This window comes from Chelon labrosus (assembly GCF_963514085.1).
Source record: "Chelon labrosus genome assembly, chromosome: 6".
Lineage (NCBI taxonomy): Eukaryota > Metazoa > Chordata > Actinopteri > Mugiliformes > Mugilidae > Chelon > Chelon labrosus.
In genome coordinates, this window is record NC_140342.1 from 22,756,289 (window position 1) to 22,771,976 (window position 15,688).

Genomic DNA, 15,688 nt, shown 5'->3' on the forward strand with positions numbered 1-15,688 from the left:
CTGTTATCAACATTTAATTAGTCAGTGTTCTTGTCCTACCTGTTGCTTCAAGGCAGAGCATCAGTCCAAGTATCACAGAGAGAGACATGCTAGAGCTTCTTGCTTTGTTAAATAGAAGTGTAACAGTGTGACATGTTTTTCACCAACCACTGCACCACAAGCTACAGTCTAGTCATCGCTGTGTTTTTCCGGTTTCATGGTGTTTCCTCTTAAATGCTCAAAGGTCAACTTCTACTATTTGTATATAGAGGTTAGTTATATGGTTTAATACAGTCTCTGTTGCTTCTGGTTGTCATAGCATGTCATATTTTAACTGAAAGCTGACCTCAGGTTTCAACAATATGTTTCAACTTCTCCTTCCTCAGGGTCTGGCTGCTGGGTGGGTCCACTGCTGCTTTGTATTGGCCACTTGGTGCAGCCAACGTCGTGTGTAAGACTTCTAGCATGCTGCCTGTAGGGCTAATCCTTAACGGGATGTTTTAATGGGTGAAAGAGACCTAATTTTCTGTTTCTTTCCTTTTCCTCATGATGCTTTGAATTTAGTCTTCAGATTCAGATTTTATTATTTTCAGTTATTTTGTTTAACTGATTCAGGTTAGGTTGTTTCTGTTTAGTTTGATCTAGCTTTATAATTCATCATTTCATCCAGAATCCTTTATTGCCATTATGTGAGAACATAACGAAATTTTGTGCAGTAGCTCCTGGCTTAAATAGTGCAATATAAAAAGACAATGGAATAAGCAACAATTTTTAACTATAAGAATAAAATAAGATAAAAAGTAAAAATACAGCTGTACAAATATATACATATGAATGAATTGTTAGCAGCAAACCTTGTACACAGTGCAAACATTGCAATGATTGTAAAGTGTCCATGGTGGGGGGTAGGCGGGGTCAGGGGGGAGGGTTGAGTGTGTGCGTGTGTGTGCAGGGCGGGAGGGGGTGTGACTGACTTCACAGCTCTGGGGAAGAAGCTGTCTCTCAGTCTGTTGGTTGTGGTTTTGATGTTTCTGTAACTTTTCAGTGAAGGAAGAGTTACAAACAGTCCATGGCCAGAGGTGGGTGGGGTCTGTTGCGATGCGTCTGGCCCTCTTCTGGTCTCGGGCAGCATACACAGAGTCCAGATCTGGTAGACGACAGCCCACAATCCCCTGTGCTGTCCTCACCACCCGAGCTAAGTCCTTCCTGTTCTGTGCAATGTTACACATTATTTGGTAATTGTGTCTGGTAAGCTACTTCTTTTGCTTACTTTATTTTCCATATTGCAAATTTAATAAATGGTTTTCCTTTTGGGACTTTTCTTGGTTGAAAATATCATTTTGATTACGGTTTATGATCCTGTTTGTTGTTTTGTTAATTTGTCAGATTCGATTTGTGTCATGTAAGCCCCTTTAGTTTTGTTTTCTTTCCCTTTCAGTTGCTGTGAGCCCAAGGTGGTGGTCCTGGTGCCCTGGAGGTGGTCCTCCTGTTATTGTGTGAACGAGTGCAGCTCCTATACTCCAGGCTGTGTTTACTTGTCGCCCTGAGAAAAATCCACTTTTCATTTAGATTAATGAAAATATCTCAATTTTTGTGTTTATTTTTTATTTATTTATTTATTTTAACGGAAAAATTTGTGATGCCATCACAAACACTGCAATATAAAGGGTAGAACGTCAGAGATTAATCAAATATTTGGTATTCATGATTAGGACTGAAGTTGATTAAAAGATTCATGTAAAAAAAAAGCAGAAAAAAATATTAACATGTGCTATGACCATACTGTCTTAGATTCCTTTGAGTGTCTCAGGGAAAAGCACAATATGGAGAAACAGGATCTCTTCAGATATTTTCAATTGAGAGATTACTTTAATAAAAACATTAGAACTATTGGAGAAGAAGTAATGAACCTGATAGAGATATTTGTCAATGCTTATAAAGGAAACCCGAGTATAAAACTAATCTCCAGGATTGATTCAGCTTTACAGAAGGACAGAGGTCTCCACAATGTATATTAAATCAAGATGGAAAAAGACGCTAATATACAGTTAACTGAGGATGATTGGTTAAATATTTGTAGGACTTTGTCCACTACCTCTCGCTCCGATCTGTGGAGGGAATTCACCTGGAAAAACATTAGAAGACTTTTTATAACTCCCAGAATCAAAAGTTTACAGACCAATAACCCAGCTCAAGGACGATGTTGGAGAGGGTGTGGTGATATGTCAGCTGGCCACTTTCACATATTTTGGGGATGTCCCATAATATCATCTTATTGGGAAGACGTTATAGCAGCAATTCAATCAATAATTCATTTGCAGCCTGATCTCAGTTTCAGTGTTATATATTTAGGAAACATACCTCTTGAAATAAATAAACAAGATAGATACCTATTACAAGTATTACTGGCGAGTAGCAAAAAGGCAATAACCAGGAAATGGCTGAGCAAGGAGTGTCCGACAATTCCAGACTGGATAGGAATAGTGGAAGAAATTCATAACATGGAAAGGTTAACATTTTCCCTGAAATACAATACTGAAAAAGGTGACCAATACTGGAGGAAATGGAGGGACTACATAAAATTTGTAGTTTTTCTTTTTAATTTCTGCATTGAAACACTGAATTCTCGTTCTAGGTCATGAGCTCCTCTCTCTCTCTGTGTGAATACACATTTATTTAATTCTTATTAATTATGTTTTTCTTGTTTTTTCTGGTGATTTTGTGGACTGCACAGAGGCACTGTGGACTTAAATGGAGAACTGTGGGTGCCTAAAAACTGAACTGTTTATTCTTGTTTCCTGATCTTCTCCATGAGGTGGACACTGATGACGACAGACACCATGATGATCAGACCAACAGAGAACACGACTGTCTTCACCAGACAGATGGAGACACCATCAGAGAGACCTGCAAACATGATAAAAGTGTCAGAGCAAAACCACAACAGGTTCAGCTACATTAACCTTTATGTTATTATTAGTAAAATGTTTTGTCTGTCAGTCTTACCAGCATGTAGGGAACAGAAATCCTGAATCTTTGTCTTATTCTGAGTCCAGCTGATTTGGTTGCTATGGTTACAGATGATTGTTTCATTGGACAGATGGACACGGAGGGAAGCTCCAGAGTTGGTGACCTTTGATTGCTCTCCTCCCTCCTGAGAGCAGGTTTTGGTGTCACATCTGAAAGTGCTGCTGATGTCTGAGTCCTCTGTGCTGCAGGTCACAGTGAGGCTACAGGAGTCTGAGCTGATGGACACAGAGTCTGGATTCAGATCAACTGGAGACACTGAATATGATGGAGTAAAGTAGGCAAAATTAGGGAATGATTTTTTTTTTTTTGCCACTCAGTAGCTCAATTAAACCCTTATAAAGACAGACAAACTAAAAGTGTAAAGCCAGTTATTTAAGTAATTTATTTATTCAGTCTGTCAGTCTTACCAACATGTAGGGAACAAACATCCTGAATCTTTGCCATATTCTTCGTCCAGTTGACTCGGTTGCTATGGTTACAGATGATTGTGTCATTCAACAGGTGGACACGGAGGGAAGCTCCAGAGTTGGTGACCTTTGATTGCTCTCCTCCCTCCTGAGAGCAGGTTTTGTTGACACATCTGAAAGTGCTGCTGATGTCTGAGTCCTCTGTGCTGCAGGTCACAGTGAGCTTACAGGAGTCTGAGCTGATGGACACAGAGTCTGGATTCAGATCAACTGGAGACACTGGACCTGATGGAGGAAAGTAGGTGGAGGAGATTTAGAAACATGACAGCAGATGTTCTCTGTCAGTGTCTGAAATGTTAAGAAACCTACCTTGAACTGTGACCATGTATTCAGCTATTGTTTGGTCTTTAGCAACTATCACATGTGCTGTATAAACTCCACTGTCTGCATCTTGTAGATTCTTGAGTTTCACTGAATAATTTTCCACAGAGAACTCAACCCTTCCAGTGTAACCTTCAGAGACTCTTGGTCTTCCACCAGGTGAATATCCTACTAAAACTTTGCTTCTATTAAATTTCCAGACAAGAAGTATAAATTCCTTTGGAACATTATCCATGACTTCCAGAAGTACATCATCTCCTCTCTTGACAAACACAGGAGTCACAGCACTGGACCCTATAAAACAGTAGATACATGATAATGAAAAATAAAATTCTAACTCAATATACAGCATAGTTTTTAATGTCAATACTTTATCCTACATGTTTGCTCTTCATCCTTCATATTTAACCATGTGACACCTTTTCAGATGTGGCTGGTTTAGGAAATCAAGCTCATTCATTAATTTTCTGTAACCACCTGTCCTCTGGAGGGTGACGAGAGCATCCAAACTCCACACAGAAAGGCCCCAGTCGGCTGATGGATTAGAACCCAGAACCTTTTGGCTGTGAGGCATCAGTTCTAACCACCACACCACTCTGGCGCCAATCTTTAATATACCAGTAATGGGAACTATGTTTAATTAAAGGTGTGTCAAGATTTTAATTAATTATTCAAATATGATTTGTCTCACATTTTATATACAGACATTGAGACATTGACTTGTAAGACTGAGTACTGAAGATTTTTAGGTGCATTTGATTTTCTCAGAACAGGAACAGGAAGCTGAGTTATCGTTTGCAGAGAGAAGTCAGAAGTGTCTATTTAAATACTTATACATACATTTACTTGAAACCTCCTTCATTCTCACAGTGATGCCTCCTTTATAACATTATTAAGTATTGGCATTTGAACATTTTTAAGTCTTGATCAGTTTATTTGAACGTAAACATGGATGAACAGTTACTGTCACTTTCCTCTCTCTTTCCTTCATCTTCTGTTCTTCTGAATCTTTTCCACGTTTTAGGTCATACATACAAAGGAAGACTCTCACGCTTTGAAAATGTACTGTCTTCTTTCATACTGCTCTGATAAGACAACATATTCTTTCAGGTTACATATGTGCATAATACAGAAACTAAAGAAATGATATGGATTACAGTTTAGTTCTGTCTCTCCTGCAACTTTTATTAACCCAAATAAAGAAGCTGCTATCATTGCTGTTCCTGTTATCAACATTTAATTAGTCAGTGTTCTTGTCCTACCTGTTGCTTCAAGGCAGAGCATCAGTCCAAGTATCACAGAGAGAGACATGGTAGAGCTTCTTGCTTGCTTAAATAGAAATGAAACCGGGTGAAGTGTTTTCCACCAACCACTGCACCACTGCACCACAAAGATGTCATCATTCGTTTCATGGTGTCAACACATAAGTGCACATAGGTCAACTTCTCTAATCCAGTGAACACACTTTTTCTGCTTCAGAATCTTTTTATAAAGATGTAAGTCAACTCAACCCTTTGTCAAGGAAGCAGCTTTGTATATGAAAGTATTTAAGTGAAAACACAATCAACACCATTACTATCATCTGCTTCAACAAATCCAGTGGGCTTCCTTAAATTGACCACATTTGGACTTATTTCTTCCGCCAATACAACCTTGTTATTCATGACAGCAGATGTTCGCTGTCAGTGTCTGAAATGTTAAGAAAACTACCTTGAACTGTGACCATGTATTCAGCTAATATTTGTTCATCTAGACTCTCTGTCATTTGCTGTATAAACTCCACTATCTGCAACTTGTAGATTCTTCAGTTTCACAGAGTAATTTTCCACAGAGAACTCAACCCGTTCAGAGACAGTTGGTTTTCCACCAGGCAAATATCCTACTCAAACTTTGCTTCTATTAAATGTCCACACAACAACCATAAATTTCTTTGGGGCATTATCCATGACTTCCAGAAGTACATTAATGCCTCTCTTCACATACACATCAGTCACAGCACCGGACCCTGTAAATGAAAAATAAAATTCTAACTCATACAATAGGGGTTGAATGACTTCGGATTTTTTAAGTCGACTAATGTGTGGTGAAAGTCGAGTCGACTAGGCGATGACATTACACATAAAAACACAGTCGAAAGAAATGCTTTGCAACAATTAAATCTATATTCTTGACCTGAACACATACTGTAGCGTCTCTAACAAAGGAAGGCTTTTTTGCAAGTTTACTGAAGCTTGAACATAGGCTACTGTCGGCTGCAGACCACGTCAACACCATAAACACCGTCAGTCTGACACTTCTAATATGCGGCTCTCACTGAGCAAATGACAAATAAACACGCTCTATAACCACAACAACAACAATATCAACTAATAGAACACAACAGAACTGAACATACAGTTGAAACCAGATGATTACATACACTGTGTTAAAAGACACATAAACCTTTTTTCCTCACTGTCTGAAGTTAAATCAGACTAAACCTCTCCTGTTTTAGGTCAGTTAGGATTACTAAAATTATTTCTATTTGCTAAATGCCACAATAATGAGAGAGAGAATTTCTTAGAGAATTTTGTATTACTTTCCTTTAAAGTCAGAAGTTTACATACACAGAGATTACTATGTCTTTAAACAATGATGAAAAGCCCTGATGACGATGTCATGGCTTTGGAAGCTTCTGACAGGTTAACAGACAACATTTGAGTTAATTTGAGACACACCTGTGGATGTATTTTAAGGCTACACCTCAAACACACTGCTTCCTTGTTTGACATCATGGGAAAATCAAAAGAAATCAGCCAAGATATCAGGAAGAGAATTGTGGAGCTCCACAAGTCTGGTTCATCCTTGGGTACAATTTCCAGATGCTTGAAGGTGCCACGTTCATCTGTTCAAACAATTATAGGCAAGTATAGACACCATGGGAATGTCCAGCCATCATACCGCTCAGGAAGAAGATGGGTTCTATGTCCCAGAGATGAACGTGTTTTGGTCCGAAACGTGCGAATCAACCCCAGAACAAAAGCTAAAGACCTTGTCAAGATGATGGCTGAAGCTGGAAAGAGAGCGTCATTCTCCACAGTGAAACGAGTCCTGTACCGACATGGACTGAAAGGCCACTCAGCGAGGAAGAAGCCATTACTCCAAAAGAAACATTAAAAAAGACAGATTACAGTTTGCAAATGCACACAGGGACAAAGACCTTAATTTTTGGAGACATGTCCTGTGGTCCAATGAAACTAAAGTGGAACTGTTTGGCCATAATGACCATCGTTACATTTGGAGGAAAAAGGGGGAAGCTTGTAAGCCTGAGAACACCATCCCAACTGTGAAGTATGGGGGTGGTAGCATCATGTTGTAGGGCTGTTTTGCCGCAGGAGGAACTGGTGCACTTCATAAAATAGACGACATCATGAGGAAAGAACATTATGTGGAAACATTGAAGCAACATCTCAAGACATCAGCCAGGAAGTTAAAGCTTGGGCGCAAATGTAGTACTTCACAGAGTGTTGTAAGACAGGATAGTTGTAGTGACCAATCCTGTGGTCACTACTGGTTACTGATTGCTTTAGTTTTGACTGCTCCTCCAACACGTAATAAACCAACGAAATCCTTTTTGTGGTTGAAATAATAATATTCATTTATTTCTTTAACGAAGCCACTTGTATACAAAATAACAAAGAAAAATGCTCCAACCTAGAAGTACCTTAAAAAAAAAGGCCTTTTTAAATATACAGCATACTTTTTACATACTTTTTTTGTATCCACTTTGTTATTTATCTCTCTTGTTCCATCTTTGATTCTTTGCTGAATCTGTCCATGTCTCAAAATGGCCTCAAGCAGCCTCAGATATTTCTTCATGGTTGTACATGTGTTCAGAAGACTTCACTTTGTTATAATCAATCATAAAACCAGAACAGGTTCAGCTACATTAACCTTTATGTTATTATTAGCAAAATGTTTTGTCTGTCAGTCTTACCAGCATGTAGGAAACAGAAATCCTGAATCTTCGTCCAGCTGTCTTGGTTGCTATGATTGCAGCTGATGGACACAGAGTCTGGATTCAGATCAACTGGAGACACTGGACCTGGAGGAAAGTAGGTGTGAGGAGGTTTAGTAACATGACAGCAGATGTTCTCTGTCAGTGTCTGAAATGTTAAGAAACCTACCTTGAACTGTGATGTTGTATTCAGCTATTTTTTGTCTTTTAGGCCCTATAATTCGTGCTACATAAACTCCACTGTCTGCATCTTGTAGATTCTTCAGTGTCACTGAATATTTTTCCACAGAGAACTCGACCCTTCCAGTGTAACGTTCAAAGACTCTTAGTTCTCCGCCAAATACATATACTACTAAAGGGTAGTATATATTAAATATCCAGTAAAGAATTCGAAATTCCTTTGGAGCATTATCCATGACTTCCAGAAGTACATCATCTCCTCTCTTCACAAACACAGGAGTCACAGCACTGGACCCTGTAAAACAATGTCAATACTTTATCCTACATGTTTGCTCTTCATCCTTCATATTTAACCATGTGACACCTTTTCACATGTGGCTGGTTGAGGAAATCAAGCTCATGCACCACCTAAAGACACTTGCACTGCCACTGCAAGGACAGCAGAGGGGCTGCAAGGGGACGTAACGTTTTGTCCTGTTCCTTCTGACAACTATTCAATGTGTTCAAAGCTTTACTTGAAAATCAAAGAGGCAAACCTCTTTCTACAGTATATTAATAACTCTTGTCACATTTAGCCCCATGACAGAGAACTCTTTACATTTCTTTACACCTCTGCACAGTCTCTTCTGAAAAAAGTAGACTTTCTTCCACTTCGTCATTTTTCTTATAACATTACATATTAGTTTAGGTCTTAATTTGCTTGCAGCTTATTTCAATATGAAGAAGCAATTCCCATAAAGCCCTCCCTCTTTTTATATCTGAATCATGACTATACATATAAAGAAAGATAAACTACTATCATCTTCTCTTCTCTGATAGAACACTTTCAGGTTGCATGTGTGGAGTAAACAAGAACTAGTTCAAAGTTCAGTTCGCAGGGATAAGAGTGAACTAGTTCAAGTTCATAGTTCACATTTTTTTTATTTTATACTAAGTTCATAGACTCCAAAATGAACAGTTCGTGTTCATTTTCTCTGTTTTTGTTTTTTTAATAAGCAGCTTCAACCTACAGTATTCTTGTTCAATAGAATCTCTGACTGACCTGCCCATCCATCCTCAGCACTTGATATTTTTTATGCCAGGATCTATACTGCTTTTTTGATTAACCATTGACTGTATATACTAGGAAATAATGTTTGTGTACCTGTTGCTTCAATGCAGAGCATCAGTCCAAGTATCAGAGAGAGAGACATGGTAGAGCTTCTTGCTTTATCGAATATAACATGTAACAGTGTGAAGTGTTTTCCACCAACCACTGCACAACAAGCTACAGTATTGACATCATGGTGTTTTTTCTGGTTTCGTGGTGTTTACTCTTAAATGCACATAGGTCAACTTCTCTCATCCAGTTAACTCTTAACACACTTTTTACTGCTTGATCTCTTTTGATGAAGACTGAAATCAATTCAACTATGAAACTATTTCTAAACGAAGCAAGTTTAAATGTAAAAGTATGAACCAACATAAATACTATCATCTTCTACAAATCCTCCAAGTTTGTCTGTATTAAACATGTGTAGCAGTATGATGCGTGTCTGCTCTTGAATGCAACCTGCTGCTGCTGGGCCCTAGGGTTTTTATGGCCAATCAGGGCATGAGGCTAGGGCTAAGCTCTTTTCTGAGAGTCGTCTCTCTTGCCTCGGCTCCCAAATAAGACTCGACTCTTTCGGCTCCCTATTGTAGCCCAGCACAGCAAATATATATGGTTAGTGTGTTGATAAGCCTTTTTGATTTAATGTTTTTATGAGAAGCCTAATAATTGTCTAATTTTGTGCAGTTATTGTCTTACAAAAGTATTATTACTTTTGTTTAATATTTTAATAAAACTGTTCAAACAAATGAACAAAACGCTGCAATCAAATCCACACATGCAAAAATGGAACCAAACTCAGAAAACAAACGGTACAAATGTCTTTAGTGCATACTGGCATTGAGAGAAATCAGATGCCTCAGCTTTGATGGGCTGATGCGATTCCTTCTCTCTGTGAGTATCTGTCCTGTTCACCGCTGTCTACTGTCTTAATCAGTCAGCCACAGTCTGTCCCCTCTCTGGTTTTACATAATGGTACGATCCTAAGCCCACATGGTGTGCCCATCAAAACAAAGTTCTGCCCCTCCTTCCTCACACAAGCAGAGATGACAGCTGAAGGGGGAAAAAAATGAATAGTGGAGCCGACTCCCAACAGGTGAGAGCCGGCTCTTCTGATTCATTACCAAGCATCGGCTCTTTTGCACATGACACTTCATTACTCCCTGCTTCTCCCTCTGGGTCCTTTGGTCACTGATAGTTATTTACAGCAGATGGCGGCCCATTCATTCTACACTTCGGTCATCCTAGCGTTATAGAGATGGGATTTATGGCTCTTTGAAGGGAGCTTTCAAAGAGTCGTTCAAAAGACTGGCTCATTGTTACAATCGTTTATTTTTTAGAAGTCAACCATCCTTTTATCAAGGAAACAATGACTGGTAGCAAACATTCCACAAGGTGGTGCCATATCCTCATGCTTTGACAGTGAAATCACTATTTTGAATTTTCCCTCACCTAAAATTTTTGGGGCACAATAAAAACTACACAGGCTACAGATAACTTCCACACAAAACAACTTTTGTGTAAAAATTTCCACACAACATAACAATTCAGAAAAGATATAAAAATAATAAATACAAAAAAAATATATAATATGTATGTATATAAAAGAATATAAATAAAACTAGAATAAAAATTAGGACATGATAAAAATGTGAATGCAAAATTGTAGAACAATCAGAAAAATGTTAACAATAACAAAATGTAAACGATAAGTGTGAACAAAATTAAAGACATCCCTGAAATAATAAAGCAGTTGCATCCGTTGCAGGTTCTACTGCCTCTCCTTCTTATCCTTTGGCAAATTTGAGTTAAGGAAGACAAGTGATCTATCTAACTTTTGCCAGCTTGAGGCAACTTCTCTCTGATAATATTTGTCCTGTCTTAGAGAATACTCTTTCAGATGGAACCGTTGTTGCCACTAAACAGAGCTTCTTAAACCATGACTTTGGTAAGGCTGTGGTCTCCATGACAGCATCTGCTGTGGGGTTTCTGGTTGTCGCTGCTCCAGCTACCTGCTCACAGGGGTGGGAGATAGAACAATTAAATAATGAAATTGTGACATTAGGCGTCCTCCTAAATTTAAAGAAAAAAAAAATGTGATTTATATTTGTCACTTTTACCTGTTCATGGAAATAACTCCTAACAACTGACTCTGGTGCAGCACTGTCTTCTCCTTCCTCAGGGTCTGGCTGCTGGGTGGGTCCACTGCTGCTTTGTATTGGCCACTTGGTGCAGACTGCTAGCATGCTGCCTGTAGGGCCAATCCTTAACGAGATGTTTTAATGTGTGAAAGAGACCTATTTTTCCTTTTCCTTATGATGCTTTGAATTTAGTCTTTAGATTCAGATTTTTTTTTTTTTTCTGTTTCTTTGTTGATTGTTATTTTCTGTTATTTTGTTTAACTGATTCAGGTTAGGTTTCTGTTTAATTTGATGTAGCTTTATAATTCATCATTTAATGTTACACATTATTTGGTAATTGTGTCTGGTAAGCCACTTCTTTTGTTTACTTTATTTTCCATATTGTAAATTTAAAAATTAGTTTTCCTTCTTTTTAGAATTTTCTTGGTTGACTGAAAATATCATTTTTCATCACGGTTTCTGATCCTGTTTGTGATTTTGCTCATTTTTGTTTTTTTACATTCGATTTGTGTCGTGTAAGCCCCATTAATTTTGTTTTCTTTCCCTTTCAGTTGCTGTGAGCCCAAGATGGTGGTCCTGGTGCCCTGGTGATGGTCCCCCTGTTATTGTGTGAGCGAGTACAGTTCCTATACTCCAGGCCGTGTTTACTTGTTCTCCCAAGAAAAATCCACCTTGCATTTAGATTAATGAAAATATTAAAATTTTTGTGTTTGTTTTTATAGAAAAATTTGTGATGACATCTAAAACACTGGAATATAAAGGGTAGAAAGTCAGAAATGAATCAAATATTTGGTATTTATGAATGGGACTGTGAAGGTTCTCAGTCATCAGGTCATGATATATATATATATAAAAAAAAAAGATTAAAAAAAGGCAGCTGGACTTGTAGAGTTTTTCAGAAGACTTTTCACCACTCATCCGAGAAGCTTCATAGGTTCTGAACTACAGTCCAGTTGCCCTTTTTAAACCTTTTTTTGGGATATTTCTGAATAGGACTGAAGATGATTAAAAGTTTTATGTAAAAAATAAATAAATAAAAATAAAAATTGAAAAAAATTGAAAAAAAATATTAACGTCCTATTACTATGGCATTTTTGAAGAGGACACTTTTGTTCCTTAATGGTAAAAAAAGAGTATTGTGGAATTTCTTTTTGAAATATCAAAATTTGTTAAAAACTACACACCTTTGCCAAATATCACAGCAACAAGCATAACCAACGCTACGTAATCAAAAAAATGAAACTTAAAAAGGACACTTTTGTCCCTATCAGGGCGTTTAATGTTGAGTAACAACACGTCCCCACATCACAGCCGCCCTATCAGAATGAACCACATTTGAGGTTTACTGTCCTCTACATTGTTTATTTTATATATACTTAATGTATTACAGGATATATATAGCATGTCATATTGTAACTGAAAGCTAACCTCAGGTTTCAACAATATGAGCAGAAAGACAGTACAGACCAGGCAGAGGAGAGAAAGCAGAAGTGGTGACACCTCGATTTCAAAACCAGTTTTGGCCTGAGAACCAACTTCATTAACAAATATGTAGAGGCTCTTGTCATGTCTGATATAAATACAGTGTAAATTTACGAAATATTTCTTGTGCATTTGGATGTCGTAAAATCATGTGTGTTTGTTGTCTCTTGTCTCTGTTTCTTGTCACAAGCTTGTTGGACTCTTGTTAGGTGGGTCTGATCTGGAGTCTGGGGCCCCACCAATCTTTACAGTGTTTATTGTTTGTATTCATTCCAAACGATTTTACAATCTTAACTGGGCCCCATAAATATTGTTGTTTGGGGATTTTTCCAGATGACATCCTCATCCTCCACAGGTAACTTCAAGATTTCCACTAGAAGAGATTGAGCTCTATGTAAATTTGATTAGTGGAGAACTGTTTATTCTTGTTTCTTGATCTTCTCCATGAGGTGGACACTGATGACGACAGACACCATGATGATCAGACCAACAGAGAACACGACTGTCTTCACCAGACAGATGGAGACACCATCAGAGAGACCTGCAAACATGATAAAAGTGTCAGAGCAAAACCACAACAGGTTCAGCTACATTAACCTTTATGTTATTATTAGCAAAATGTTTTCTCTGTCAGTCTTACCAGCATGTAGGGAACAGAATTCCTCAATCTTTGTCTTATTCATCGTCCAACTGACTTGGTTGCTATGGTTACAGATGATTGTGTCATTCAACAGGTGGACACGGAGGGAAGCTCCAGACTTGGTGACCTTTGATTGCTCTCCTCCCTCCTGAGAGCAGGTTTTGTTGACACACTTGAAAGTGCTGCTGATGTCTGAGTCCTCTGTGCTGCAGGTCACAGTGAGCTTACAGGAGTCTGAGCTGATGGACACAGAGTTTGGATTCAGATCAACTGGAGACACTGGATCTGATGGAGGAAAGTAGGTGGAGGAGGTTTAGAAACATGACAGCAGATGTTCTCTGTCAGTGTCTGAAATGTTGAGAAACCTACCTTGAACTGTGACCATGTGTTCAGCTACTGTTTGTTCAACTAGATCCACTCTCATTCGTGCTGTATAAACTCCACTGTCTGCATCTTGTAGATTCTTCAATTTCACTGAGTAATTTCCCACAGAGAACTCAACCCTTCCAGTGTAACCTTCAGAGACTATTGGTCTTCCACCAGGTGAATATGTTACTAAATCTTTGCTTGTATTAAATTTCCAGACAAGATCTATAAATCCCTTTGGAATATTATTCATGACTTCCAGAAGTACATCACCTCCTCTCTTCACAAACACAGGAGTCACAGCACTGGACCCTGTAAAACAGTAGATACATGATAATGAAAAATAAAATTCCAACTCAATATACAGCATAGTTTTTAATGTCAGTACTTTATCTTACATGTTTGCTCTTCATCCTTCATATTTAACCATGTGACACCTTTTCAGATGTGTCTGGTTGAGGAAATCAAGCTCATGCACCACCTAAAGACACTTGCACTGCCACTGCAAGGACAGCAGAGGGGCTGCAAGGGGACGGAACGTTTTATCTTGTTCCTGCTGACAACTATTCAATGTGTTCAAAGTTTACTTGAAAACCAAAGAGGCAAACCTCTTTCTACAGTATATTAATAACTCTTGTCACATTTTGCCCCATGACAGAGAACTCTTTACAGTCTCTTCTGAAAAAGGTGATACTTTCTTCCACTTTGTCTTTTTTCTTATAACACTACATATTAGTTTAGGTCTTAATTTGTTCACAGTTTATTTCAATATAAAGAAGCCATTCTTATAAAGCCCTCCCTCTTTTTATATCTGTGCTCTCTTGGTCCATCTGTTCATGATTATACATATAAAGAAAGATAAACTACTGTCATCTTCTCTTCTCTGATAGAACAACACATTCTTTCAGGTTACATGTGTGTTTTACTAATCATTAGATAAAAACTCAATCAACTTGTGCCCCTACTGCTACTTTTATTAATCCAAGTAAAGAAGCTGCTATCATTGCTGTTCCTGTTATCAACATTTAATTAGTCAGTGTTCTTGTCATACCTGTTGCTTCAAGGCAGAGCATCAGTCCAAGTATCACAGAGAGAAACATGGTAGAGCTTCTTGCTTTGTCGACGATAAAACGCAACAGTGGAAATAGCTTTGAATCAACCACCACACCACAGACTACAGTCCCCTCCCTCAAGTCCTTCAAGCAAGTTTGAGTGTGAAAGTGTGAACCAACATGAATACTATCATCTTCCACAAATCCTCCAGGTTTGTCTGTATTATACATATTTGGGATTCACGTCTTCTTAATACAACCTAGTTATTCTGTACACTAATATTCACAACACACTGGTCATACAAACAAAGGAAACCTCTGCTCAGCTGTGCCCCTGGTGCTCAATTCCTCAGTCTAAAAAAGAAGCATGTATCATGCTGCCACTGCTCTGATAAAACAACACATTCTTTCAGGTTGCACATGTGTGTTACTAATTATAACTTTACATGTTTGTTGGTTCTTCTTCTATCCCTGGTGCGTTTATTACCTTCGATGTTAATTGCCAAAACAAATTCTGTAAATATGTGATGTGTTGCATGCATCTCCTTCAGGAATATTTTGCAAACTTTATGTCAAGTTCCTCTTCTGTTGTTGTAATGAAACTTCCTGTTCTGCTGTCTCTCCCATGGCGTCTGCATCTGTCAGGTGAACACAGACGTGTTCTCTGTTCATCTGATCATCATGGTGTCTGTGTTATCTGTTTCGTGGAGAAGCTCAAGAAGCAAAAGTTTCATAAAATGTCCAAATGGCTGAAGTAACTTCCACCTAAAGAAGACACATCTGAATGCATCTGACTCCCATGATGACCGTGTGTAGCATGTTTAACAAACTCATGAACCTTAAAGGTTTCTTTATCTTAACTGGGTTTATCTGCACATTTTAGTACATTTTATATATTCCCTGAAAACAGAAAGTCACATTAACATTCAAAATAAATACAGAC

The 15,688-nt window shown here is 38.2% G+C and overlaps 2 protein-coding genes across 2 annotated transcripts; both read right to left on the reverse strand.

Moving 5' to 3' along the window:
• Positions 1 to 3,127: 3,127 nt before the first annotated feature.
• LOC311489471 (SLAM family member 6-like) lies at positions 3,128 to 4,689 on the reverse strand. Its single transcript, XM_084546562.1, has 2 exons — positions 3,786 to 4,689; positions 3,128 to 3,701 (listed from the first exon to the last, which is right to left on the reverse strand). The coding sequence occupies exons 1-2, from the start codon at positions 4,147 to 4,149 to the stop codon at positions 3,391 to 3,393; spliced, it is 675 nt and encodes a 224-aa protein (XP_084402688.1). The 5' UTR covers positions 4,150 to 4,689; the 3' UTR covers positions 3,128 to 3,390.
• Positions 4,690 to 13,106: 8,417 nt separating this feature from the next.
• LOC311488890 (SLAM family member 7-like) lies at positions 13,107 to 14,216 on the reverse strand (the record flags this gene model as incomplete). The annotated part of the gene is made up of 3 exons (XM_084545752.1): positions 13,697 to 14,216; positions 13,328 to 13,612; positions 13,107 to 13,228 (listed from the first exon to the last, which is right to left on the reverse strand). Exons 1-3 carry the CDS (start codon positions 14,061 to 14,063, stop codon positions 13,107 to 13,109), a joined length of 774 nt encoding a protein of 257 aa, XP_084401878.1. The 5' UTR covers positions 14,064 to 14,216.
• Between the last annotated feature and the right edge of the window lie 1,472 nt (positions 14,217 to 15,688).

Excerpts from the sequence above, each read along its gene's own strand:
- LOC311489471 (XM_084546562.1), bottom strand. The coding sequence starts at position 4,149 with ATGCTGTATATTGAGTTAGAATTTTATTTTTCATTATCATGTATCTAC. Across the intron at positions 3,702-3,785 it reads ATACATGGTCACAGTTCAAG|GTCCAGTGTCTCCAGTTGAT; the intron begins GTAGGTTTCTTA and ends TTCCTCCATCAG.